Here is a 26,225-nt window from a genome sequence, read left to right as displayed (position 1 = left end):
AAACTTGGGGCACTCATGGTTGTAATTTGGTGTTGTGCTTGCAGGCGAGGCAGCCCCCTGCTAATCGGAGTGCGCAGTGAGCACAAGCTCTCCACTGACCACATCCCAATACTGTACAGGACTGGTAAGTGTGAACACCACCTTCCCAGGAGGTTCCAGTCACGCTCGGACCACTGTAAAAGCATAGTGTTTGCACAGAGCCCAAGCTGCATGCTCTTGAGTAGATACTATACCCTTTACTTTCAGCTGTAAATTAAACTATTGAAGATTTTTGAAATAAAGATATTTTTAACCATACGTTATACCATATACCACAACTTAGACTGCTGAGAAACCTGCTGCTTTTGCTCCCTGATATCCCTCTATACATCAGCAGAACTAACCTCTAGTTTTAATCAAGACTTTAATGTTGTACAGTTGCAAGGAAAACGTTTCTTTGTGCAAAATAGTTAAACTTAGATATTTGAGTTTATGTTTGCGGCATGTTGGCATGCAATGACTTTGTTTTTTCCAAGAAAAAAGTGACTATGCTTTGCTGGCTGTAGGCTTTTCACCATTACAAACCTTTTTTCTTCTATAACAGAATGGTTTCAAAACAAAACAAAGGTAGCATGCCGGTATCCTTTGTGTGGCAATCTGTATTTAGGTTCTCTGTACATCTCCCTTGCAAGTTTGTTTTGCCACTGCAGACAGTCAGTGGCACCTTTGATCATGAGAGTGACTAAGAATTATTCTTCACCTTACTGTTGTCCGAGGAGTTGGAACCCATTCAGTTAGTGGGCACTGGATTAATTCTTTGAGCACTGCAAAGATCAAAAAGACTTTCTGTGCCACTGTGTCTTACTGCTTCCTAACAGTGCTGCTAATGATAGCAACGTATGTGAAGAACCAGTCCCAGTAAAGTTTGTCTGTGCTTATTCTTGTTTGACACTGGATGATTAGTAGTAATTCCCTAATGTATGTATATATATATCACTTCTCTGTTTTTGTTTTTACTGATTATCTGAAGTTATTTTTCTTTCCAATTACACTTTCAGCTGTGCAATCTATGGATCATTCTTTTGATGGAATATCCATAAAAATGGAGGAAGGTGCCTGAGAAAACATAATACTGGAAATTTGAGACAAATCCTCCAGTTCCTTAGGAAAGGAATAATAAATGAGGGAAACTTGCATTGTCTCTTTAATATGTGGTTATTGCTTTCCTGGTAGTGAGACAAACAGGATAATCAGAATTTCTGTATCAGAAGCATCTTGAGCAACACACAGGAAAATCCTCCATCAATCCAACCATCTCATCCCAAGTATTCTGACATAATGCTGAGCATGTACAAAACTGCTGATTTACTGCCGATAGTGCTGTATGCTCCCTACAGCTTTGATTACAGAATGAAACAGTAAATTACCTTTAACAAAGGCGATAGAGTGAAACCCACTGCAATTAGAAACAAGGTGATTTAAGAGCCCACTGATAATCGTGGTGCAAACATTCTCTGGAATTCCTTTAGGGTATCAAAGAGCTATGTCCTGAGTATAGTGCAGATCTCAATTGCAGCTCCTGGTAGAAGCAGTAAGGTTTAGCTGAGGCTGGAACCTTTGCTCTTTTAGCGTGGCTGTATTTAATCAACTTGAAATACATGAGGCATTTATCAGGGTAAAGCATTATTAATCTCATATTAAATAATTAATTTATTTTAAGACGAACCCATCATTTTTAAACTGATGAACTAAATTTGCAGCTGAAGCAGGAGAGAGCTTCCATGCAAGAGGAAAGGCTGTAATGCTTTGCTATTGTAAATAAATGTATTTCCAGCATCACAAGACAGTGACCTCAGACAATGCCAACCAGGGAGTGAAATCTATGTGCTTTTGCCCAAGGAGAAACAAACCTCAGCTTTATGAAAGGTGAACCCTGTTCTCTTTCTCTAGCTGGTTTGTCTGAATACAAAGATTAGGAGGGTGGGGTTTTTTCTTTTTTCTTTTTTTCTGTTGTCTTCTGTAAACACCTCTTAAAGAAATCTGAACTATAATGCTGATCAAGTAAGTGGGAAGAATCTGTTAAGCAGAAGCTACATTAATAATCTCTGCTGTGTTAGCTTTGCAGAAGGGCCGTACGCTTGGAATCGTCCTAAAGGAGTGAGACCATATCAAAATATACTCAAAACATCCCCCTCCCCTGCAAATTTTTACCTACTCGTGTGACCTCTCAATGACATCTCCTTTTGATTATGGAAGGGAAAAGATTACTTCTGTGTTGCTTTTAAATTCTAGTAACTGGGAGTTAGGTGCTCTACAGCAACAGTCCAGTTTATCCACAGATAACGTGGTATCCGTAGATAAGATAACAGCCGTAAGTGGCTGATAGTGCTCGCTGTGCTTGTTCAACCGCTCTGTGGTAGCGATATCCATAGAGTGCAAATGTATGTGCCCTCTAAGAATATGTTCCAGTTCCAGCTCATGGTAGAATTCAGTCATACAGGAAAGCAGTGCAACATAATAAAGTCAATGTGGGGAAATGTTATATTTTGAGAAACAAAATTTGCATGTTTTAATCAAGTATGGGTGCTTCTGTTGGAGAATGGCCACTAACACTCTTGCTCTGTCCTTTCTGGTTATTTTCTTTGTTTACTGACTCAATAACTAAAGTGGAAAGCCCTAAATTGTAGCTAAGTGGAACTTTCTTATTAAGTACCAACATGAAGGAAGTATTTTCTTTTTCTTTAAATTTTCACTTATAGTAGTATAAATTTAAATGTCAGCATCATAATGTGTACATCATTGAATCAGATCTGTTATCAAGTATCTGAAGTAAATTATGTTAAGGCCTATAGAGTAAATATATATAGTACAGTAACTTCAATTCTGTTATTCTTCAGCAGTAGTCTTACATGTTTTGCTAGATAAGCTGCTTAATCACCTCATTGCCAAGGGATGTGAATTTTGTATGAGAAACAATTTTGTTCAAGGTCAGGATTGAACAGGAGGTGGTTTTGATCCTCGTCCACATTTCTGATGAGCTTTGCCCCTGAGAAGTATTTCTCACAGTTAAATAGGAGGAGGAGGCGTAGAATGTATTGGGAAGTACTGAAGTACTTCTGAAAGGATCCCTGGTGAAATACTGACCTCCTTTTAAGGCTTAGTTGAAGTTTTTCAGAAGTTGACTTAATCCCTCTTAGTCCTGTGTCCTTCAGTACACCTAAATACTTCCCTTGCAACAGTTCAAGATTGACTGCAGTTTGCCAGTCCTATGGGCTCTGGATCAGAATGAGAAGTTTGTTTTTGATAACTCAGGAGTAACACTGAGTACTTCATCGTATATTCATGATCTGTGTGTCGGAAGACATCAATCAGCTCAGCCAGAGCAGCTTTTAGTTCGGTTACATCTGTTGGTGCTCAGTGGAACAGTGTGTTGCACAGGCTGCAGCTATGAAATAATTTCATCCAGTAATGAGAACAGTTGGCGAAGAAAGAGCTTGTTCTTTCAGAGCCTCAGGAAAGACTGTTAAACAGGAGCACAGGAGAAGTTTATAATGATAAACAGGACAGATTCAAGTAGGAAAGTGTTAGTAAATGTGACTGCTCATAAAACAGTTCGATTTCCACCCCTTCCCCCCCCCCAGTGGAGCCAAGCATAAGCTTTTATTGAATTTTCACAGGTGTTTTCTCTAAACTGAACTCTGCACCCAAGATTATAACTTACAGCTCTAATTCAAAAGCACATTAAAAAAATCCAAGCAAACTGAGAAAGGGCATAATAATATGAGTGCTGTTATGTTGCCCTCTTGTTATTTTTCCTGTTAAATTTACTGTGATAAGTCACAGTGATTAAAATACTGCTTCATGTTGATACATGGCCTTGGGACCTTTGGCTGGGCCTGACATTGCAGCTGCATTCTGTATTTGGTAGTGTGCACAATACCTAATCCCCGTGTCTTCTAGGTAAAGACAAGAAGGGAAGTTGCAACCTGTCTCGTGTGGACAGTACCACCTGCCTTTTCCCTGTTGAGGAGAAAGCTGTGGAGTACTACTTTGCTTCTGATGCTAGGTAATGTTTTCCAGCATCTTTTAGTGTTTACAAAAACATATTGTTTAAATTTGAGGCCTTGAACAAGAAACTAGGATGCAGTGATTTCTTTTATGAACAGTAGAAAACCGTTTGTATATGGCCATTTGCATTATTTTACAAACAGTTAACAGGTTGCCCTGTGTGGCCCAGAGTGTATTGTATCCTTGCAGAAATGGGGAGGGAGAGAGTGAGATCAGATGAGACTCTCTGTAAAAGAAATGAAAACTCACTTTGTGCTAGGGGAATTGTTCTTCTTCAGGTGTATCTGTTAAAATGATTCCAGAGATGCGTAATAGGAAACTTGGGAGAGTACTGACCTAAATTAAGAAGATAGACTGTTATTATCAGGAGAATTGTGTTGATTCTCCAGGGATGTCTGCATATGTGTAATTTCTTTATCGTTCAATCAAGACTGACTTTTGTACGAAGAGGGAGGAAGGACTAACTTCACAGCAGCCTTAGTGGAACAGTTGGACTTCAGTATGTTAGGGAAATAAGTACTTTTTTTAGAAATGTGAAAATACTGCTGTAGCTCCTTTTGTTAGTGTGTTTTGGAGAGTCTTTTGACACCCCTTGCATGTTCTCCTGATTTTACAGAGCTTTTCAGTGACTTGTGTAAGGTCAGAGCAAAAGCTGCTAAAATAGTGAGCTGCTGTGTTTAAATACAGCCTGCTTTGTTGTTGTAAGAGAGAGTACTGATTAAAATCTTCTGTACGATTTTAAACCCCACTGGTAATCCCAGTATTGACATTTCCCAAGTAAACTGCAGGCAGGGAAGGTATTCAATAGTACCTAGTTCTTGGAATGTTTTTAATAAGTAGATCTCAGAGCACTTTAAAAGGTGGCCAAGTTGTCCCCAGTCTCATCTATAAGATGGGGAAAATGAGATGCGGGGAGGGGGAACTGCTTATCTCTGGTAAAGACAAGAAAAGAGTCTGTATTTGTAGTTGAATGCCCTGTGTGTTAGGCCAGATTACCCTCTTCCTGACAGCCACTCGCTAGCTCCTAATAGTTAGATCATGTTGATGCACATGCTGCTTTGTCTGAGGAATTCATAGTTTCTTCTCAACATGGGAACTTAAATTAATAATGAGGTAGGTTGAAGAAATCCAGTTATGCTGGCAGTGTGGAAATGCACATCAGGATGTTCCTCTTAAGAGAAATTTAATTGAAATGAGTAACTTTCTTGAATCAATAACTGTATGTTGGATTATGGATAGAGCTGTAGCCTTCATCTTTCTATGAAGAATAATGTCTTACGGCAAATGCTGTGTGCTCTTTGTAGTGCTGTCATTGAGCATACCAACAGAGTGATTTTCCTTGAAGATGATGATGTAGCAGCTGTGGTTGATGGCCGTCTTTCCATCCACCGGATTAAGCGCACGGCAGGCGATCACCCCGGACGTGCCGTCCAAACTCTGCAGATGGAACTGCAGCAGATTATGAAGGGTAAAATCCTCTGGATGTCACCTGTGTAGATGTACATGTCCTCCCTAGAAACATAGAACAATTTAGGTTGGAAAGGACCTCTGGAGGTCACCTAACCCAGTCTTTGTGTTTAAAGCAGGTCTAAGTAGATCAGATTGCTTAGGGCCTTGTTCAGTCAAGTTTTTAATATCTCCAAGGATGGAAATCTCACTGCCTCTGGGCCCCTGTTCCAGTGCTTGACCAGCCTTATTGTGGAAAAAAAATGTTGTATCTAACAGGAAGTTCCCACTAGCTGCTAACACCGTAACAACTAGAAACATGGGCCTGAGGAGTCTATCTCCTGTTTGGAGGCATTTGGATTTTTAAAGATTGATACCTAGCAGGCTTGCCATTCTGGATCTGACTGTTAGCTGACCCACACTCTGGGGTGTCTTGAATCTGGCTCTCGTGATTAGCTAATGCTTTGCTAGAGAATGAACTGTCAGCTTAATGAAACTTTCTAATAGTTATTTATGTGCAGGAACAAAAAGTAATCTCTGATTGGAGACTGGCCTGTTAGTGACTCTGATCCAAAGTTTTCCCTGCATACATAGCATACTGTGTTGTGATTTAAAGTATTTTCATTTGTCATCTTTTGCTGTCTTTTTTTTATAGGTAACTTCAGCTCATTTATGCAGAAGGAAATCTTTGAACAGCCAGAATCTGTTGTTAATACGATGAGAGGAAGGGTCAATTTTGATGACTACACTGGTAAATAATCCTTTATTTTTGATAGCTCAAGTATCTAGTGGTTATTTGCAGAGGAGGAGGTAGATGACATGGGAAATTGAAACGTGCCTTTGTAAGACAATGAGTGTGTCTTACAGAGAGTCCTACCGTAAACACATGTTCTGGCAGAAACTTAGTGTTTGGGATGATTCTTTTGTTAAAAGAGGCTGATTGAGACCTTTATTAGCGCTAACAAGCAGTGTTTTAATTCGAGAATTTCTGCTAGCTGACCACCCTGATTTTCTCCCTGAATCTGTTTACAGTAAATCTCGGTGGGTTGAAGGATCACATTAAAGAGATTCAGAGATGTCGTCGCTTAATCCTTATTGCCTGTGGGACAAGTTACCATGCTGGAGTTGCGGTGAGTAGTTGGTCTTGATCTCCTTGTGAATTGTAGCTAATATTGAAAAGTGGGCATAATATTGTGTGTGTTGAGCAGGTTAAGGATAAGATATTTGTACTAAGCAAATGTGTACTGATGAGTAAAGACCTTCAAACCTGCATACACCGGATTTTCAAACTACCAGCGACATCATTAGAAACTAAAAGCTGGCCAACTTGAGTGTTTGTGAAAATGTTGCTTGTGATTTTATTGCTAGGGAAAGCTTTAAAAAATAAACTTCTTAAAAGAAATCTGGCAGGGGAAGAGACAGTGCAGTAGCAGAATACAAATGCTGCAGTAGAGGTGTTGCCATGAGCCATACACGATCTCTTCCTTTGTGTAAACAGTTTATGCAGTGAGGGCACGTGCTTGGGATCCCTGTGCTTGCCCAGTCGAGTGAAGAGGGTTAGCTTCATCTGTTGCAGGAGTACAGACAACATGTAATTTTTTCCTATGAGGCAACCTGATTGCTGGGTAGAATGTGGTATCAGGCTGTAGATGAGGCATGTTTGGTTGTAGCTTGGCAACCCATCATGTTGCAATTAAAAGTATTCCACAACTTTGCTTAGGGATCTTTGTTTCTTTCAGAAAGTTGCAAAACCAGCTACGTTAACCGACTAACAAGGATCAAAAAAGAAGGGTTTTGTTCATCTTGGCTAACTAAGATAAAGTTAATAGTAATCAAAAAAAATCACTGGCCTGGTTTCTGGCAGTGGCTCTTGAATTCTTCAGTATTACAAATTACATTCCAGGAGAAAGACACCCTGGTTTGAATATTGTAAGTGAGAATTGTTTAAGAACAATCTGTGTGTGGAAGCGGGTTGGCCTCATGCTTTTTGTGCAGCTAAAAGCAGAGTAGCTTTTCATAGCGCTAGATGGGTGTGACTTGAGTATGAGTAGAGTAATTAAAATATAATCCAGGGCTAACTTTCCTATGGTATTTTGATAGTAATATTTTCCAGTGTGTGGTAGCTTAGAAGGCTTTCTGTACTCAACTGAGTTTTCAAACACGATGTAATATGTAACTTTCTGACATCTCCTTTTACTAGACTCGACAGGTTCTGGAAGAACTGACTGAGTTGCCTGTTATGGTTGAACTAGCCAGTGACTTCCTGGACAGAAACACTCCTGTCTTCAGAGATGATGTTTGCTTTTTCATCAGCCAGTCAGGTATAGTCTCGCTTTACCACCCACTCACTCACTCACCTTTTTCCTGCAAGTGTTTGCTTGGGAAGGGAAAGCCTGTGGGGCTGAATTCTTGTGCCTGCCAGTAGGACTTCAGGTGGTGCGCGTGAGGGGAGAAATCGGCATATGGATATTAGAAATGGGAAAAAATAGAGCGTGTCTCCTAAGGTCTATTTGTATGCTGGTGCATGGTTTTGTTTCCAAAACAGTTGTTTTGTTTCTTTTCTCTCTGGGGAAATATTCCATCAATCAACAGACTAAAAAACAAACAAACAAACAAAAAACCAAAAAAATTGAGCTTTAGGTAAAGGACAGCTCTGTAGTTGTTTCTGAATAGTTCTAGTTCTTTAGTTAATGTATCTTGTACTGGATCCATAAAAGAAATGAAATTATTAAACAAAAGTATAAAAAACAAACAAAAAAAACCCACGACCTTGGAATGGAATGTGAGATAAGACATACACTTATGCTAAAACAAAATAAATTGATATATCCCGTTGAAAATATTTTCAAGGACAATGACAGTAATTTTTTTCCTTTTAGTTGGCAGCTACCGTTGCAGATCCTCACAGCTAGTCTTCAGCTATGATATTAATAGTAGTAGTTAGGTTAAAATCCTCTTGGTGGCAAAATAATAATCACTTTCTCCTCAGTGTCAGATAACTTAGAGAACCCTCTGTTTCTGGGGCTCAGATGGCTGTTCTAATTTCCCAGTGTTTGGATTACATGTGCAGATGTTGCCTCTTCCCCTCAGGAAGAGTACTGTCCTTAATCTAGTGGGAAACATAATTAAGAGCACTCTAGGGAGTACATCTTTCCCCTTAGTGTTGCATGCAGCAAACAAACAAGGATTTTCCTGGAACCTGAGGCTGGTCATCGGGCAGTACAAACCAAAGCAGACGTTCAGCTCAAGTAACTCCAGTTCCCCCCGCCACAAATCTGTTTTTCTAGCCTTTGATTAAGATTACCACCCTAGAGGACTTGTTCTTCAGTAATGCAGTGTGCAGACCAGGGGGTTACGTATTGGTGTACAGAAGTAGATGCGTACCATCCTTTGTGTTTTTCATTCTGTGTTGATTAATCTAACCTTACACGGGCAGGAGTACTCAAAGGTGTGTCCACTAAGGACAAAAGCGGACTGGTAATAGTAGATGGAAAATTCAGTAGCTTCTGTTTCTAGTTCTGTCACTGGAGCTCAGCTCCACAAGCAGCGCTGCTGGGATCCTCAGTGTAGATCCCCATGATCCCATGGAGTTTATTTAGACTAGCCTTTTTTGATTCTTTATGTTTAAGGTTTTTGAAATATTTTGAAGTCAGATCCAAGCCAGTTTATGTGAGTATAGTACAAACAAATTTGAGAACTGGTCCTTAGTTTTGGATATAACCTCTCTGAGGACAAATTTTGGAACTTACCATGTTGCTAGTAAGCACCATCAGCTGAAACAAGTCTATGTTCTCTGATAGCAGTAACATAGTGGGAGGACACAAAAGCCCAGGTGTAACTTAGTGCTCTATCGCATGTGCTGTACACTTGAGCTGGGTTATGTCCAGATATCTTTAACATGCTTTTTTTTCTTCCTCCCTATGGTGAATTTTAATAACTAGGAGATGGAAAAAAAGTTTTTGTTGAATGAGAGATCCTGTGACTTAAAAAAAAAAACAAAAAACACCTTAGCATGATACTAACTTTTCCTTACATCAAGTACTAGCATCTGGTCATGTGTTTCATAGATTTCAGTCTTGTCTTTTTAGTGTGAAAACACTGCACAGGGCCACAGCAGCTAGAAGCTGACACAGTGACCACTCCTTTGACTTGCAGGCAGTAAGATTGTATTTAGGAAAGCATTGCCGTTTTACTGTACAATAACAGCATTGTGAATGTCTGTCCTTTCAGGTGAGACAGCAGATACTTTGATGGGTCTGCGGTACTGTAAAGAGCGAGGAGCCTTAACTGTAGGAATAACTAACACAGTTGGCAGCTCTATATCACGAGAGACTGATTGTGGAGTCCATATCAATGCAGGACCTGAGATTGGGGTTGCCAGTACAAAGGTAAATACTGAAGTTATAGATGTCATTCTTATTACCATGATTGTTTTTGACTATGTTTTAACCATGTGCATAGTCTCTTCAGTGTAGAGTTTTTAAAGGTAGCTTTGATGCATTCTCTACAGCCAAAATAGTCAGAACTCAGCCATTATCAGAACTAGACAGACTTTCAAAAATAATAAAATAAAAAGCTGCAAAACTATATTTGACACTGAGAAGTTTTAGTCTTTTCATTTTTCATGATCTCAAGAATAGCTTTGCTTAAAAAGGAAAGGGAAGTCATTAGTTGATTTAAAGATGGCATGAAGAATGAAATATGGTAGCTAAAACTGTTGAACATGAAACTACGATGATTTAAAATTAGTTACTGCTAAGATTGCACCTTCGAGGAAAACCCTTTTTGCAGAAGTGCTCATTGTACCTCCCAGCTTCTCTTAAGATGTTTGTAGTATTGCAGGGGATTCTGCATTTGGGCTATTGGAGGACTTTGGTGCGCAATTTTAACTGGAAAAAATACAACTATGTTGGTGAATGGAAAGATGTAAAACAAAGTAGGAGAAATCCTGTTTTCTACAGAAGTGCCCAAACACTTTTGTTTCTTTAAAGAGGAAAAAAAAGTCTAGAGACTTTTAACTTCACATGAGTAAAATATCAGTCGTGATGTGCCCAGTTTCAGGCTACATTCTCTGACTGCTGCTCGCTTACCCGGTAAAAGCATTCAGCTCAGCAGCAGCAGCAGAACTGGGCTCTTTGTCTTTAAAATCATACAGTGGGAGTTTGCATTGGAGCCATCTCTGGGGGGCTTCGCGAGGCAAGAAATATAAATCAAGTCATGTCCGAGTTAGCAAAGTCTCTCCCCTCTCTATAAAATGTATAAGATGTAAGGCTTAGGGTGGGACTGCAACAACACTGCTAAATACAGTTTAAAGAGAACAAGTTAACTGGAACCTTCAAAGAGCTGCAGCAGCAATCGGTAGCTTTTAATGTATCACTGGGAAATGAGGGGCAGTTTTGCATGTGTGCAGTTCATTATGCAAACTCCCCCCAAAGGTGTTAGCTGTTGCATCATGTGTTTTCTGTTAAATGTTTTCAGTACCCCGTCCCCTTTTTACCAGTCACTGTTGATGATTGTATAGTTAATAAATGTGTGCCCAGTAACACTATTCATTTTCTTTCTTTTGCATCTTGCAAAGAGTTTTTTCTTTTGTAAGGGAAATATTACAAAGAAGCAGCATTAAAGCTTGAAACTGAAGCAGTCTCAGAGGGAAAAATTTCCAAAGAGGCAAGAATTCTGTCTCTGTCTCTAGCGTTCTTTGTTCTGGGTGCAGACTCGGTTTAAACTAAGGTCTAAAGATCAGCAAGGAAATCTAAACAGTACATAACTGCCCTTAATGGCATCTCTTTACTAAAGAAAGTGTGATATTAAAACCATACTTTCAGCAAATGTGGGAATAGTCTTTTAAATGGTCCTTTAAAGCCTGTATTTATGTCCGCCTGACAGTGTTATTCTCTGGTAGATGCATCTGGCTACGTGTGATGTAGTATAAAATAACTTGCCTTGCTGCATTTCGTTTCGATGAAGTGCTTCTGCATGGTGAAATCTGCTTTGATTTAGTTATATTTAGAGGCGAGATGATGTCAATCTGTTACATAAATTCAGCCAAAAACCACATTTGAGTTTAATAGTTCATTGGGGAATTTGATCACGGAAAATTCATGAGTCTCTTACAAGAAACTCTTGAAGGAGTTGTTTGTGCCTCGGTTTTTTTCACATTGCCAACGTTACAGTTTGGAGGTAACTGAAAGTTGCGTTTTCTTTCTAGTGATCCGAGGAGTTACCAAAATTATACACATGTGAAACATGAATTTGAAGAGATTTTGCCCTAAAGTTGTACAGAACTTCATTTTGAGAACAGAGTATAAACAATCCAGGCAATATTAACATTTCTGTTCTGCGGTATTTACTTCTGCAACCTTCAGCTGCGTGCTCTCCAGAACAAACAGTTCATATCTAACCCTGCTAGTTGATGTAACTGAAGCTTTTCTAGATCCCTTTAAAGCTGTTTAAATCTCTTCCAATATATCAACGTGCAAGTTTGGTCATTGTTTAGAAAGGGATTAAAATTCTACAAAAATTAATTTTACACCTAACGAACCTCAATCCCATTCTGGCATCTTGGACCATTCCGTAAGATCAGTCTTGTAAGGACTCGAGAGGCTAGACATTTACAATAGCAGTTTAATATTATGGCTCAGATGCTTTTGCAGATGAAATTATCTTAATGTGAGCATGAGTCTCACTTGTTTGTGCAGACGAACACAGTTTTTTTTTTTCCCCCCAAACCAGTGATACCAGTCACTTACGTTTTCAGTAGCCCCAGCAGGGGAAATGGCTGGTGAGCCTTGAAAATGGTACAGAAAATTATGCCTAGCTGTTGTGTTGCAATGGCCAGCTGTCGTTACTGGTGGACTTCTCCCATACATCTCCAGTCAGCGGGTCTGTCTGTCTTCAGTGTTCTCAATATTTGCTTGCTTGAAAACAGAAAGCAGGAATGAAAGCTATAATAGCATGACACGCTAAGAATAAAGTCAATAACTGGTCTAAAAGTTACGTTTCTGAACTGCTTCTCCCAGATGACTTAGTTTTGCTGTTATAATCTATTGGTTGCGTGGGACTAGCAAAGCCATCTTAATTCTTCTGTTGTCCAGGGCTGCACAATAAACCAAAGTTCTTAAATATTCAGGTTTGCAAGAGTCACACCTTACTCGGCTTTAGTGCCACTGACCGAGAAGGGGGTTTGAGAGATGCTCTCAGATCCACCGATGCTGCAGTAGGTGACAACTGTGTTATTGCATGCTTCTCCCTCTCTCTCCCTCTCTCAGGCCTATACCAGCCAGTTTGTTTCTTTGGTGATGTTTGCGCTGATGATGTGTGATGATAGAATTTCTATGCAAGAAAGGCGCAAGGAAATCATGCGTGGTCTAAAGGGACTGCCAGGTAAGAAACACTGCATTTATTGTGTCTGTACGGTACAAAGGAACTTCAGGAATGCCTAAACCTTGCTCACACCAAGAAATTCATAGTGGAGAAAAGATTGAGGGGATCAAATTTGTGGGCCACGGTCTTAGCGTGAACTTGCAAGTGCGTTCTCTCTGATGTCGCCTGAGTGCTGAACTGGGATAGTAAATTACAGTTTTCATGCGAGTCACTGCTTTATGTGCACGTGAAGTATAAACAGCACATGCAGTTTGAGGGGCCTGGGCTTAGAAGCACCCACAACTTCAGTTCTTCCCTTTCTTTCTAGATTTGATTAAGGAAGTGCTGAGTATGGATGACGAGATCCAGAAGCTAGCAACGGAGCTATACCATCAGAAGTCTGTTCTCATTATGGGACGTGGCTACCATTATGCTACATGTCTTGAGGGAGCTTTGGTAAGAGATTTCTTCATTTAATTCTGGTTCAAATGCCCTTAGCTCTGGACTCAAATTTAAGCACAAGAAATGACACTTGGCTGCAAGATGATTTTTACAAGCAGCTAACTGTGGCACGTTGGCTGACAACACCGGGTCCGGTAGTTAGAACTCATCGTAACACTGGTAAAGATCTACTGAAGCAGATAGACCACATAATAGGCTAACTGCAGCTGTGAAGGTGCATTGAGGGGGTATTTTCAATGGTCACATTGGGAATGCTTCAGGTCCATCGTGGATCATTGTGGCAGTGCACCCTCGTATAATCAGTCCTTTAAGCTGCTGGAACAGCATTTCCAGAAGTGCTTAGCAGCCACAGCTGAGCTCATCCTTCCTGGAAGCTGTACATTGGAGCTTTGGCCTTTGAGGGGATTCCTGTTGATGCTAGTGCTGTGATGATATAGACGCAGGCTGACTGTAAATCGTAAGGCCTGTGGTGGGTTTAGCAGTAGAACTGTAAGTGTTGGTGGCGTGTCTTCCGTGCAGCTCAGCCCAAATACACTGCTTTGAACTAGGTTTTCAGGCTGGCTTGTCCAAGTATTGGACCTGAGGAGACCCTGAGCATATTTTTACAAGGTTGATTGCTGCTTTTCCTAGGAAGTAGAAAAAACTCCTCAAATGGGGTGTGGGTGGGGAAGGAAAGGAAAGCCCAAAGCTTTATGAATTACTTTTCCCCATCTAGAAAATTAAAGAAATTACCTACATGCACTCTGAAGGGATACTGGCAGGTGAGCTGAAGCATGGTCCTCTTGCGCTGGTGGACAAACTCATGCCTGTTATCATGATCATCATGAGAGATCACACATACGCAAAGTGCCAGAATGCTCTCCAACAGGTGATTGCACGACAGGTAAGTGCCTAGAAAAGTATAGAGTGCATCCGAAAGTGGTCCTTTGGTATAAAAACAATTCTACCATGCACCCAAAGTGTTTGCTTTAGAGAATTTGGTATTTCTATCCTCAGTCCAGCTTAGATCAGGTTTGCTGCAATCTGGTAGGTATTTAGTGTCACTGCCTAAAACTTGGCTTCAGTAGATGGTCTTTTTTTTTTTTTTTTAGGTGCATTTTTTACAATACTAGAAAAAGAGTAGAAGAGAGATTGATTAATGTCTTCACTGTCATCTGTAGGCTTCAAAAGACAATACCTTTGTAACAAACAGATTTTATGTGGCAGTAGTAGAAGTTAGAGCCAAAGACCTTTTGGTGGTTTAGGTCCAAAATATTAGTAGGTATCTCTTCCAGAAGCTGAAATACTAGCTGGCTTTCAGTTTTAAATCTCTGTGTTACACTAGCTTAGAAAAAAAAATGCCAGTTCTATCAGGTCTTAGAAGAGATGACACTCCAAACCGTACAAGACATGCCATTGCAGATTTCTGATTAAAAAGAATTAAAATAGGTGCAGAGTCCACTGGCACAAGGCAAGATGTCCAAACTGCATTAGTTTCTGCTTACCCCTTAAAATATGCTGAAGTGGTGCCCATGATTGTTTTGTTCTGAATTCACTGAAAATTTCTTGTTGCCAACAATCCAAAGAGAAGCAAGAAAAAAAAACCCTTTCAGAGCTGTTTTTCTTAGACATTTCCGCATGTTGCAGGGGCGACCCGTAGTGATTTGTGATAAGGAAGACATCGAGACAATTAAGAACAATAAGAGAACAATCAAAGTTCCCCACTCAGTGGACTGTCTGCAGGGGATCCTGAGTGTTATCCCCCTTCAGCTTCTGGCTTTCCATCTTGCAGTTCTCAGAGGATACGACGTAAGTACAGGACTCCCTTCCTAGCCTTCTGCACTGTGCATTCGCTATCTAAAGACCTGGAATAGATGTGCTGGGCGGGGTTGGAAGACTGGGGGATTTGTCTGCTCCGTTTGATTGCTCAAGCTACTGGAAATACCAGATTAAGCGGTAGACCTGGCAATTACAGAAGCTTCTTGTGAGCAAAGCCTGAATGACAATCTAGTATACTTGGCCGAGTCTTGTGGAGTTTGGGTTTGGACGTCTGTTTGCTTTCTGGAAACATCACAAGTGTAATGTTTCTGAAGGGCTTGTAGGAATCTGAAAGGAAGCTAAAAATCCACAGAAGGATGTATGAAAACCAGAGTCTGTCTGTGTTAGGTATTTGATCTTAATACAAGCACTGGCCTCTGCCATTTACTGCAGTGACCTTTTATCTTCCGAGCCATGTACAATGTACACGAAAGGAGGTGACTCCTTAGTTCTCGTGACCAGGCCATCACAGCTGAAGTGGATGGGCTTTTCCTGCACTGATTATCCTAAATTAACGTGACAGTTTGTTGTTAGTTTCAATTTAATTGCACAACAACAGTTCCCCACATTGCAAAGTTATACACAAACAAACAAGTGTATAAATACTCACAAGCATCTTCTTTCTCCTCCCTCTCTGCAGGTTGATTTTCCAAGAAATCTGGCCAAGTCCGTAACTGTAGAGTGAAAGATCATCTGAATCATAGGGGCAAAGGGGAATTAAAAGAAAGACTTTTTTTCGTACCAAAATAACTTGATTTTAAAGTCCCCTAGGTAAATCTTATTTTGCTAAATCATTGTTTGTGTATAAGATCACCGTAATTCCATTATATTAGTGACTGTCAAATTGATTCCACGTGCTATGTCAATAGCTTTGGGCTTTTTGAACGTTAGACTTCCATGAAAGGTGTTAAATGGTTTTCTTTAAAGATTTCTGAGTCTTCTAGGTAAGGGGCCCTCCGCTTTACTTTAAGATATTGTCACTGTTTCTTACTCAGTGTGGCTCATTCCTGTTGTTGCTGAGAAACCATTGAATGAATTACCTGTCATGCTCTCAGGCAGTGAAGCAGGATACCAGAACATACAGCTGGAACAAAAGCTGTTGTTGGTCATGCTTGTGCAGATGCTTTAACAGTGAACAAATTTGGAAGAAGAGTTTGGGTCATTTCTGCCTCATTTATAAAAGGGAATTCAACTGATCTGTCCAACTTCCTAAATCTTAGGCGCTTGGTAAATGTGCTTAAACAGAAAAACAAAACAAGTCACATCAAAAGGATTTTGATCTATGCCAAATACCTAGCAGCTGACAATCTCATAGACTCAGTGGGCCAAAATGTGTTACGCAAAACCAGCACATCTCTCTAGCTGTGCCCACGAAGACAGTGGAACTCGCTACTGCAAGTGTAAACGAAAGCAGCGTCTCGTGTGCGGTGTGGGTGCTTACCAAAGTGGGGGAAAAAGGAATATGAACAGTGCTCAGGTTTTGCTGTTTTTTCGTTTTAAACAAGTCACATATTCTGTGTTGACGGATAAAATTTTTCTCCCCTTTGAGCACTGTGGCATTATAAAAAAAAAAAAAAAAAAAAAAAACTCGGGAACAGACTTTGTATTGCTGCAGATCACTTACTGGTCTGAACTTGTACAAGAATGTTTTGCCTTGTATCTCACAGTGAGACAGCACTCAGCCTTCCTTTCTGGGACCAAGTCCCCTAACAACTGCACGAGTGGGTCTAGTTTACTCGAGCAGTTCGTACAGTGGCAGTGGCGTTACCTGACTTGTCGGCTTCAGCCAGTTTATAGTCATAGAGGGTGAAAGGTTCAGTAGCCAAGAGAGAAAAAAATGCCGTGAGAATAGCTTCGTACCAAGCTCGCGGAGGAGCAGACGTCACACGCAGAGCATGCCTTCAAGAGCTAACACTTTTTCAGTCATTAAAGGGCAGTTAGCTCTGTGTCTCCTAACGCCGAAGGGTGTATTTCCTTCCAGCTTGTTGGGTTTTGAATTAGTTTTACCTGGGAACTAAAAACACCGTAGTGCAAGGCATAAAGCCATACTTGGCAGATAGTAGAGAATACCCAAGGTCAGTTACTGCCCCTGAAGAATTGCTTTAGCAAATACAGTGTTCGGGGACTGTCCTCTAACATTTCAGAATTGCAGGACGCGAGACTATCGCGAAGTTACAGTAGTCCAGGCCAACTCATGCAATGGAGGATAATTGCTCAAAGCGAGGTGGTTTCAAAGACTGTATCTGTGGCAGTCCTGTATAAACTGAAGTAACCTGTGTGACTTCGATTCTAGATCAGTTCCTGGCTTAGTTTATGTTAATGAGAATAAATTGCTGCAGGCCTAGAAATAGCTTCTCAAACCAGTATGTGTATGTTTACTGATACGTAGTATCCAGACTGTTACTTTATGAGGAGGTTGTGTTGCCAGTGTCTGAGAAGAAAGTAGTAAACATCGCATTTTTGTTTGTACCGCCTTTGCTTGTGAGAGGCTAAGTCCTTACGAGCCTCAGCGTAACCACGACAAGTAGACTTCTCTGCATCACTCGAAGAGGACGCTTTTCTTTAAGAAAAACAATGCCTGTTCAGTGCTAAAAATTTGAAGACAGTCCCTCTTCCCTCTCCCCTCGGCTTGCTTAAGGGGAGGGAAACTGAACCTTTAACGTGGAGAGGGGGGACCCAAGGAAGGGTTGCACCCCCACACCCCCACCCACTCTGTAAGGACTTGCAGCCTCATACCCTGCGTTCTTGTTAGCGTGGAATCTAATGTGAATGAATCCCGCAAGAAAATGATTTTAAGCTCTTTTTCCTGTTCCACTCGGAAGGAGAAGCAGCAAGCACTGCTCTTGCCCAGTCTTGTACGGATGATTGTCTGCTAGCTACCAAGTCCCCTAGCAAACATGATGGTAGACAGCACTGTTAAAATACAAGCTACTATACTGTAAAAGTTTGATGATGCAAACTGTTAAATATTTACAAAAATGTTGTACTACAAAGAGGACCAAAGAAGAGGATACTAAGTTAGAAATGTAAGTCTGACACACTCATGTGGATGTAACTGTACAGGTATTGTTGAGTTACTTGGTTTGATGCTATGATAGACAAATCCTTGTGTTTTGTAATTTAAGGCATTAAAACTCGTGACAAATTCATCGTTTGTCAGAAGTAAAGGTATTCACCCCCTGCATTCTGCAAGTTGCCAGCAAACTGCCTGAAGTGTACAAAACTCTGCTTGCCAAAAACAGTGGTTTAGTCGCTACTTGCAACTAGACTATCGGATGTTGCAATGCTTAATGTCAAAGAGTGCTGTGGAGCATAGTTGTTATGAAGAAGTTTTCTGATGAGCATGGTAGGGAATCCTTGAAGCATCTCCTCGTTGCTGTTAATTGCCATGCCTGTGTGAAGTGAGACTGTATAAAGGACTCTCTCAGCTTCCTTACCTCATTTTGTCTAGATGTGTTGCATTTTGATGAACAGATGATGTTTCTCTTTTCGCTAGAGAACTTTTAGAGTGTCTTGTGATATTTATTAACAGCCAGTCAGTCTTCTGCTCTCCAGAATGAATGTTTTGCTTACTGAGCCAGTAAAATTTCCCTCCTTCCTAATTGAGGTGTTTAGAAATGCAGTAGCCCAGTCACTAAAAATGAGCCACAGGTAAATACAGGTACAAGCCTTTGCCAGGTGGAGTGGCAGTTGCCTATTACTGTATACATTTATCAGAATTTATTTGGATTTGAGAAATGTTTTCCTCATCTATAGCAGCTTGAAGCGATGCATAAGCCTATAGGCCTTTAAGTGGGGGGGTTTTATTTTTTCTCTTTTAAATTACTAAAACCCAGGGACCTTCAGGCTCAGCTCACGTTGTTTCTGCCTAGCAGGTCTCAGTCAAATTCCAAGCCTCTTACTAAGGTTATTCCCCAAACAGTAGGAATTTAAATCATACATGGTATAAAATTTGTGACGGTCACAGAGTTCTTCCTTCCTTCCTCATAGCTACACGAAAGAAAGGCCAGGAATTTATCAGGTGAATAAATACTGGTTGTGAAAGTATTCTTACGAAGAGCCCCAGACAGTGTGTGGGTAATGGTCTTTGTAAAACGCAACGGTGACATAGCACGTGCGCTCTCTCTTCAGTGTGGTTTTATTCACCTGAGAATAAAGTACGGCTGACGTGGAGATAACCTTCTAGCCCCAAAGCTGCCTTGGCATCCTTTCCTGAAACCAAAGGGGATGAGACTTGAAAAGAGCTCTGTTAGTGGAGGCGTCAACCAGACCGTTTCAGAGTCGGGCGGTAGGGTCTCCTGGATAGGGCACAACGCGTAGTCGTGCTGAATTAGGAGCCTTAAGACTGGCCCAGACAAACTAGGTTTGGTTAAGCTGCACATTGAAACACCTAAAGGCAAAGGGAGCCCAACGCATTAATACCAGGTTAAGCCTTTCCCCTCTCCAGCTGTTAGTGGCCGTCCTTCACAGCACAAGCAGGTGCCTGTCAGCAACACGGGGGATTTAAATCAGGCCCTTCACGTAGTTTGTCAGTGTTTAGCTGTGGCTAATTTTAGGTCCTTACCTGAATGTACTGAACTTGCCTCAAAGCACGGAGTCCCTCCCCTGTCTGAGGAACAAGAAGAAGAAGAAATAAAAAAAAGTACTTGGTTCAAATAAAAGGAAAGAAAACTTTTTGCCTTCAATTCAGTTTGTGTAAATAGACATTTGAAGTGGCAAATATCACCGTTTTCCTCTTCTGGACATATTTGCCTCTCTGCTTGTACATGCCCAGCTGGCTTGGTTTGTGGGGACCAGTCTGTACCTTGTTTCCTGTTACGTGCTGTATGCAGAAGATGTCTTACTTTTGTCTGTAGTGTTTTATAATTTGGGTTTTGTCCTTTTGCTTACTTTTTTGTATCTCACCCTTTGAATAAAATCAAGTGCCCTACATTCAACAGACTCAGTTACTGGTCTTCAGTTAAATCCATTTAAGAGGAGGTAGCCCCTGTGAAAGCTAAGGGCTGTATGTACAAAGCAGAAAAACTTAGGGCTTAACTCACCTCTCTCCTAACCGGCCAGGCAAATTTTCATGTCTGAGATAGAATATTTTTCAAGTGTCATTTTCTAACCATCTTTTTGCCATTAAGCAAAAAGAGGCAAGAAAGAAGCTGTTCCACAAAATACCTCTAAGGCAGAACAGTTGGCATTACCATCTGTACCTTAATTCAGATTTGACAACTGCTTTTCTATTACTAGATTAGGCAAAAGAGCATGACCCATGCTTACTGGCCTTTACGCTCATTCTGCCCAACTCGTGAACCTCCGCTGGTTCCTTTTTCAGCTTTTTGGTGGCTGTCCCCGGTTAGGTAACGCGCAGGCAGGCGGGGACCGTCTCCGGCGAGCACGTTGAAGCGGGCTGCAGAACAGAGGCCGAGAAAGACGCGTTCTTGTAAGGAAACAGCTGGGGGCTGAATGAGACTGTTCGTGTCTAAGAAAGGCCCAGACAACTTCTGAAGCGAAGCCCTCGCCGTTGAGAGGCCGTCTGAAACGCCAGCCCCGAGCTGCTCGTGCATTAACTTTCCCAGGGCCTCTCCCCTCCGCAGGGAGGGACACCAAACACGAGCGTTTGCCTAGATGCAGCTCTTTGTCAGAAAGGGAACGCCGCTCCTGTACGAGTAGCAGTTGTAAAAAATTCATGAAACTGTTTAAGGCCGTTGTCCTGCAAAAACGCGCACGTCCTTAGCACCACAGCGCAAGCCCCTGCCGGCGCGCAGGGAGCGGCCAGATGTTAGGAGCAGGACTGTCCCCTTCTGCTTGCTCAGCAGTAAACGTCGGTACTCGCTCGTATTGCAGTCATAACCCAACCCGCGGACTAGCGTGTGCATCCCAGCCCCTGGGGACGGTTGTGATCAGACTCCTTCCCTTCCTGCCCTGGGGGGGGGGGGGTAGCTGTTTTTCACCTCTGCAGCCATCTACTGTAACTGCTTGCGCAGAAAACATCCACGTAGCTGCCGGGTTCAGAGGACCCCCCCCCCTCCCCCCCGCCCCATACGACGTCCGTCCTTAGGTGACGGTGCGACGGGAAGCTGGCAGTCCACAGGCGGTGCTGGGGCGCTGCTAAGCCCAGAGCCCTTAAGGATGGCAGCGCGCAGCAGCGTATCAGCTGGGTGCAGGTAGAACAAGGAGGGGGTGCGCCGCCTTGCAGATCACAGCTTGAACCCCGGTTACCAGGGTGGTGGTTCCCTGGTTCACGAGCTGCTTTCCCTGCTGCCCCCACACTCTTTGCTGGGCTGCTCTTCCAGCATCTGTTTTTTAGCTTGCCAGGTTTCCAGCTCCTACAGCTTGGAGGGTCCAACAAGCAGCACGCTGCAACATCTCCGCTTCCCGCTCTGCTGCGGCTCCCTGTGCACTCTCTGCCCGCGCTGTCACCGAAGCCACCCCAACGTTGCAGTCTGGGGACAAACAGCCCCCCCCACGAACCCTCACAGCTCTGCACCACCTTGGGCGCCTCATTTGCCAGGCAGGAAAACGTCACGGTCCTTTCCCGAAGGGGTGAGAAGGCAAATACTCAGATATGGCTTTAGTGGCAAGGTCAAACCCCTGAAGGGCTACGCCGCAGAGACAGCTGCGATCACACGCTAGCGCCGGGGACGGAGCCTCTACTTGCGTTTGCACAGGCTGGCTTTTTCATCTCCAGCTTGGATGGAAAAGCAGGAATCTGATCTGCTGCAAGCCTGACCCAAAAGCTGCCCTGTGTGCCTTGAAGAGGCTCTTTCTGACCTATTTTCATGCATTTATCAGCTGATTGGAAGACATCACAGGCATTTGAAAAAGGAAAGGAAAAGAAAAAAAAGCAAGCTGACCTGCCAAGATGGTCCACTCCGTGCTGAAAAGGTTACCCAGCCTAAGAGGAAAATCAAACCCACAAATCAGACTCAACAGGACTCCTTCCCCCCCCTCCTCAGTCTCATTATTCATTGTTAAGGTCAAATAAAAAACGTTCCCATGGTCCTTACAAATTCCTATGGAAACAACTTTAAACAAACAAGCTGCTAGCCTGCGTCTGGACAGCAAAGAGCAGCATTAGTTTAACAGAAGATCCTAAAAGCGGCGATGAGCCCAGACGCATTGGAGACGCTCACAATACCACCAGAGCGCAGAGCAAAAAGCCAATTAGGCTCCCAAGGGCTCGCCTGCGCCGGGAGGTGCGTTCGGGCCGCGCAGCAGCTCGTTCGGGCAGGGCAGGAGCGCCGCGCAGGCGGTCTTTATGCGGGAAATGACCCCGGCACGGGCAAAGCCCACACCTCGGCTGCGGCCAGGGGAGCAGTCAGCAAACCTGCAAGGGACACGACTGAAACCTCCCTGCTCCTCTCGTTTCCATCTCGGCGCGGAGCCGGCACAACGCTAAGCTACGCTAGAGGAGGGAGCGCGTCTCTGGGGAGGGACGAGCAGGATGGTCCCCGCAGGCGGGTGCCTTCTGGCACCCAGTACTGAGCAAGACGCCGTCTGCCTGCAGGGGAGGACTTGCACTCCTCACCAGCAAACCCCAAGGGTGTGCTTGGAAGGTGGGTTCATAACCAAAGTTCTCCTTTAGGGCGATCAATGTGCAGCTGCCTGCAGGCCAACACCGAAACCAGCACAACAGCACCAGCAGAACAGGCAGAACGGCCCCGGCGGACACCAGCCAGACCGCCCTGCTCCAAGCTCTGGCACGGCCTCACGTTCTTTCTTGCTTTTTTCCAGCAATTCCTGCTGTCAGGAAGACATGCTTTGCCAAATGTGGCTAGAAAGACTACTAAAAAATTGAAATTGAAGCATGCACAGCGTAAGCCAAAATGGAATGGTCACGTTCAGAGCGCGGCACCTCTACCAGCGTCACACCGAGCCTCTGCAGCCAGCTATTTGCCAGGAGGAATTCAGTGGGGATTTCAGAGCTGCACAAAGCTAGGAGCTACGTACACAGGAGGAACTCCCACTCAGCCACACCAGGAGGAGACACAGGTTTCCCCGACCCAGTGAGGCCGCGTTGCAGCGCTCGCTTGTCGCGTTGCTATGGGGGAGCAGCAGCCCTTAGCGCCTGGCCCTAAGGAGATCAGACTCGAGCCTCTGGGAGAGCCACGTCACCTCTCTCAGCATAGTTGGCAGACTGCTGGCCTTTGGGAAGGGCTCGCGATGGAGCTTAACGTGCAGGACGAAGGAACTGCCTCCAGGAGCGTCCCCGCCGGAGCACACCCGAGCGAGGCGGGGGCGAGCGGCCCGGAGACTGACGTGAGGCCAACCCGGGAAGGCACCTGCTCGCGAGGAGAGCGGCTGGGGTTCGGAAGGAGTTGTTGCTACAGGGCTGTCTAGCCACAGGAATCAGGGTAGGGATCAGCAGGGACTAATTCATCTTCCTCTCACCCCCCTCCAGGTGCTGCTGACCTGGAACAAGGGTTTGTCCAACCCGGTCGTGGTCCCAGCACTTTCTGGAGGAAGGTTCATTCACTCTAGTAGCGGCAAGAGGTTGAGAATCACCTGTGTGAGCTACACAATTTCCAACCCAGGGCTTTGCCAGCCTGGCTGATAGGAACAGGAACAGGTTCAGGGAGCACTTGCAGGGTTGGCTTCATGGTGGTGAGGCCACAGGACAGTTATCTCCCGAAGGCTGAAGGAAAGAGAGGGCTTGGGGCAAGAACCTCTCCTTCGGGCACAGCTGGATCCAGAAAAGGACGTCTGTCCTTCGCCCTGAATATGCCCCTCCTCACCTAGATTCGGAAGTTACTGTTCAGTCCTTAGATACCACCTTGTGTGGCGTAAGGCGCTGGAGAAAGGCAGGCATGGATCCTGGTGGCCACACGGGAAAGCGGCAACTCAAACCTGCTCCTAAACCAGTTACAGCATAAAAACTCTGCAACGTCTCTCTAAGAACTATTCTGTATCTCATCACTTTACCCCTCCTGTTTGAGTTGCCACGTGTCCAAATGGTATCACAGCCAATGCCTACATGGAAAGGCAATAAAGTAATTTATTTGTAGCTGTCTTCAATTTAACGCACCAGCTGGACGCAACCAGCTGGTTTGTAGCAGGCCAGCAGCCAGGGCTTTTTGGATAACTGGAGGTACACCGGTCACAGCTCTGAGACAAGCTGTTCTGAAGTAGATGTGGGTGGGTGCTATTTGCATTGGAAAAAACTGAAGTGTGACCTGGGCTTTAACACTCTGGAAACATCAGCTAAGGAACACTTTTCTCATGAGTAGGAACAAGCAGGGAAATGTAAAGCTGGGGCAAGGGCTTGCTAGCCCGGGAACGCTTCGTCTTTGACACTTTCTTGTTTTGGTGACTGCAGAAAGCACTATATAAAGTCCCAGAGGAAAATACCTGCCATTATTCTACAGCTGGAAAAACAGAGGAACAGGAACGTTAAATGACTTGTCAGTGCAAGATTGCCATGGGACAGGAGGAATGAAACTCAGGTCTCCTTTCCAGCAAGGGAGTGGTAGTGGGATAGCAAGAGGTTGTGTATCCCGAGATGCAAGCCTGAGCTCCAGGCTTTTGCTGACAGCTACCCTACAAAGCTCGCTTCCTCCACGTAGAGCCAAAAGACACCAATCCTAACCATGTCCCTTCCTCACCTGCCATCAGCTCTAGGAACAGATTTCCATTCAACCATGCCAGCCCAAGGTGCCAGCCTGTAGACACTTCCCTCCAAAACCTCAGTTGCTCTGAATGTTCATGCCTTGCTTTTGTATTTCAGCAGCTCGAAGTGCCAGGCACGAGGGCAGAGTTGCGCTCGCTCGCACACATAGCCCATTAAATAAGCTGCTGTAAGCAACAGTGAGATCCCCATCTCGCTGTGTTCCCGTGGCCTCCCTGGAGCAGGTATTGCTCTGTGCACAGTTGTAGTTCCTCAAGTCTTCAGACAGCCTAACCCGGGTGGATGCTGCTTCCCAGAACAGAAACAGGTCAAAAAGCCCAAAGCGAGGCCTCCTGCACAATCCACAAGCTGTTTCAAAGCACTTCCCAGCCTGACACAGGGCTGGCAATGACATTGCTAATTTTGCTATTGATACTCATCTTCCCCTAAAGAAGTTTGGGAACTCCAGTGCACTCCCCAGCTCCTCAGTCCCTTCTGGGCCAAACCTTCAGAGGCCCACTGCAATGTTGTTTCACGGAGAAACAACAGCCAAGACGACACAAATTTCAGGGCAGAGTTTCAGTGCAAATGACCTGGTTTCCAAGCCTGCCCAACACATTTCAACAGTAACTGTACCTTGGTGCCCTGAAAACATCATCTCTGCTTCACAGGTGCCCAGGTCTCCCACAGGCCTGCAGAGCTATTTGCAGGCCCCCCCCAGTCCCAAAGGTGTAGAGCAGGTGGCATTAACCTCCATGGCTGTCACAGCTAGGCAAGAAAGAGAAGGACCCGAGCTATGCTGCATCATGCATCCCTCGAGAGCAAGGATTAAGCCCCCTTCATGCCGAGTTTTCCTGTAGTGTCACTCTTACAGTGAGTAATCCCGCCGAGTCCGGGTTGTTCTCCTGCGCACACACAGCCCTCCTCTGCGTAAGCCCAGGATGAACCCTGCAGAAATCAGATATCCCATCTCGGGAATCTTCCAAACCCAACACTGTTTTCCGCAGCTGACAGGACTGAACCACTGGCTGTTGCCTTATTCCCAGGCGCCGGCGTGCCCCCCCCCTTGCAGGAGCGGGTGTCACCGCACGGGCGCACCTCTCCGCGCGAGGGGCTCTCCTCTTTACGGCTGCCTGTCCTCTTTGCAGGTGGACCGCATTGCTGCCTCCAGAGAGTGACCGCCACCGCCTCTTCGCCGCTGCGTGAGCAAAGCGCTTAGCGTGCAGCTGCCCGAGAGCGCCTCGAGGAAAAGGAGCAACACGAGCGAGCTGCACGCAGCCGAAACAACTCTCCTGGGCTGTCACCTTCTCTGCCCGCTCAGGTCCTGTCTGCTCTGTGCCACGCAGCAGGCCCGGGGTTAGAAGTGTTTTGCATTGAGTTAGGCATAGAAAACCCACTAGGTAAGTGACCAGCAGTCACAGATTAGGTATTCTGTATCTGCTGGTTGCATTTTGCACTTTGGCTCTTGCCTTGTTTTTAGTTTTTAAACAATAAAAGACTCCACAGATATCTTTAA

At 43.9% G+C, this 26,225-nt stretch overlaps 1 protein-coding gene across 2 annotated transcripts in view; it reads left to right on the top strand.

Annotated features, from left to right (window-relative positions):
* The window catches only part of GFPT1 (glutamine--fructose-6-phosphate transaminase 1), a 42,542-nt gene extending 16,317 nt beyond the window's left edge, over nt 1–26,225 (top strand). Inside the window, exons 8-19 of one of the 2 annotated variants that reach the window (XM_062597056.1) lie at nt 45–124; nt 3,940–4,045; nt 5,352–5,515; nt 6,149–6,244; nt 6,526–6,623; nt 7,694–7,814; nt 9,724–9,881; nt 12,762–12,876; nt 13,184–13,311; nt 14,033–14,200; nt 14,944–15,105; nt 25,858–26,225. In XM_062597056.1, the coding sequence (XP_062453040.1) occupies nt 45–124; nt 3,940–4,045; nt 5,352–5,515; nt 6,149–6,244; nt 6,526–6,623; nt 7,694–7,814; nt 9,724–9,881; nt 12,762–12,876; nt 13,184–13,311; nt 14,033–14,200; nt 14,944–15,105; nt 25,858–25,887 (1,426 nt within the window). In that variant the 3' untranslated portion in view covers nt 25,888–26,225. Of the gene's footprint in view, nt 1–44; nt 125–3,939; nt 4,046–5,351; nt 5,516–6,148; nt 6,245–6,525; nt 6,624–7,693; nt 7,815–9,723; nt 9,882–12,761; nt 12,877–13,183; nt 13,312–14,032; nt 14,201–14,943; nt 15,106–15,754; nt 20,052–25,857 lie in introns of those variants that run through there. The other variant, XM_062597055.1, reaches the window with a different exon arrangement.

Source organism: Rhea pennata, chromosome 28 (assembly GCF_028389875.1).
Source record: "Rhea pennata isolate bPtePen1 chromosome 28, bPtePen1.pri, whole genome shotgun sequence".
Lineage (NCBI taxonomy): Eukaryota > Metazoa > Chordata > Aves > Rheiformes > Rheidae > Rhea > Rhea pennata.
The sequence above is the reverse complement of the archived record's forward strand: the minus strand, read 5'-3'. Positions and strand labels throughout refer to the sequence as shown.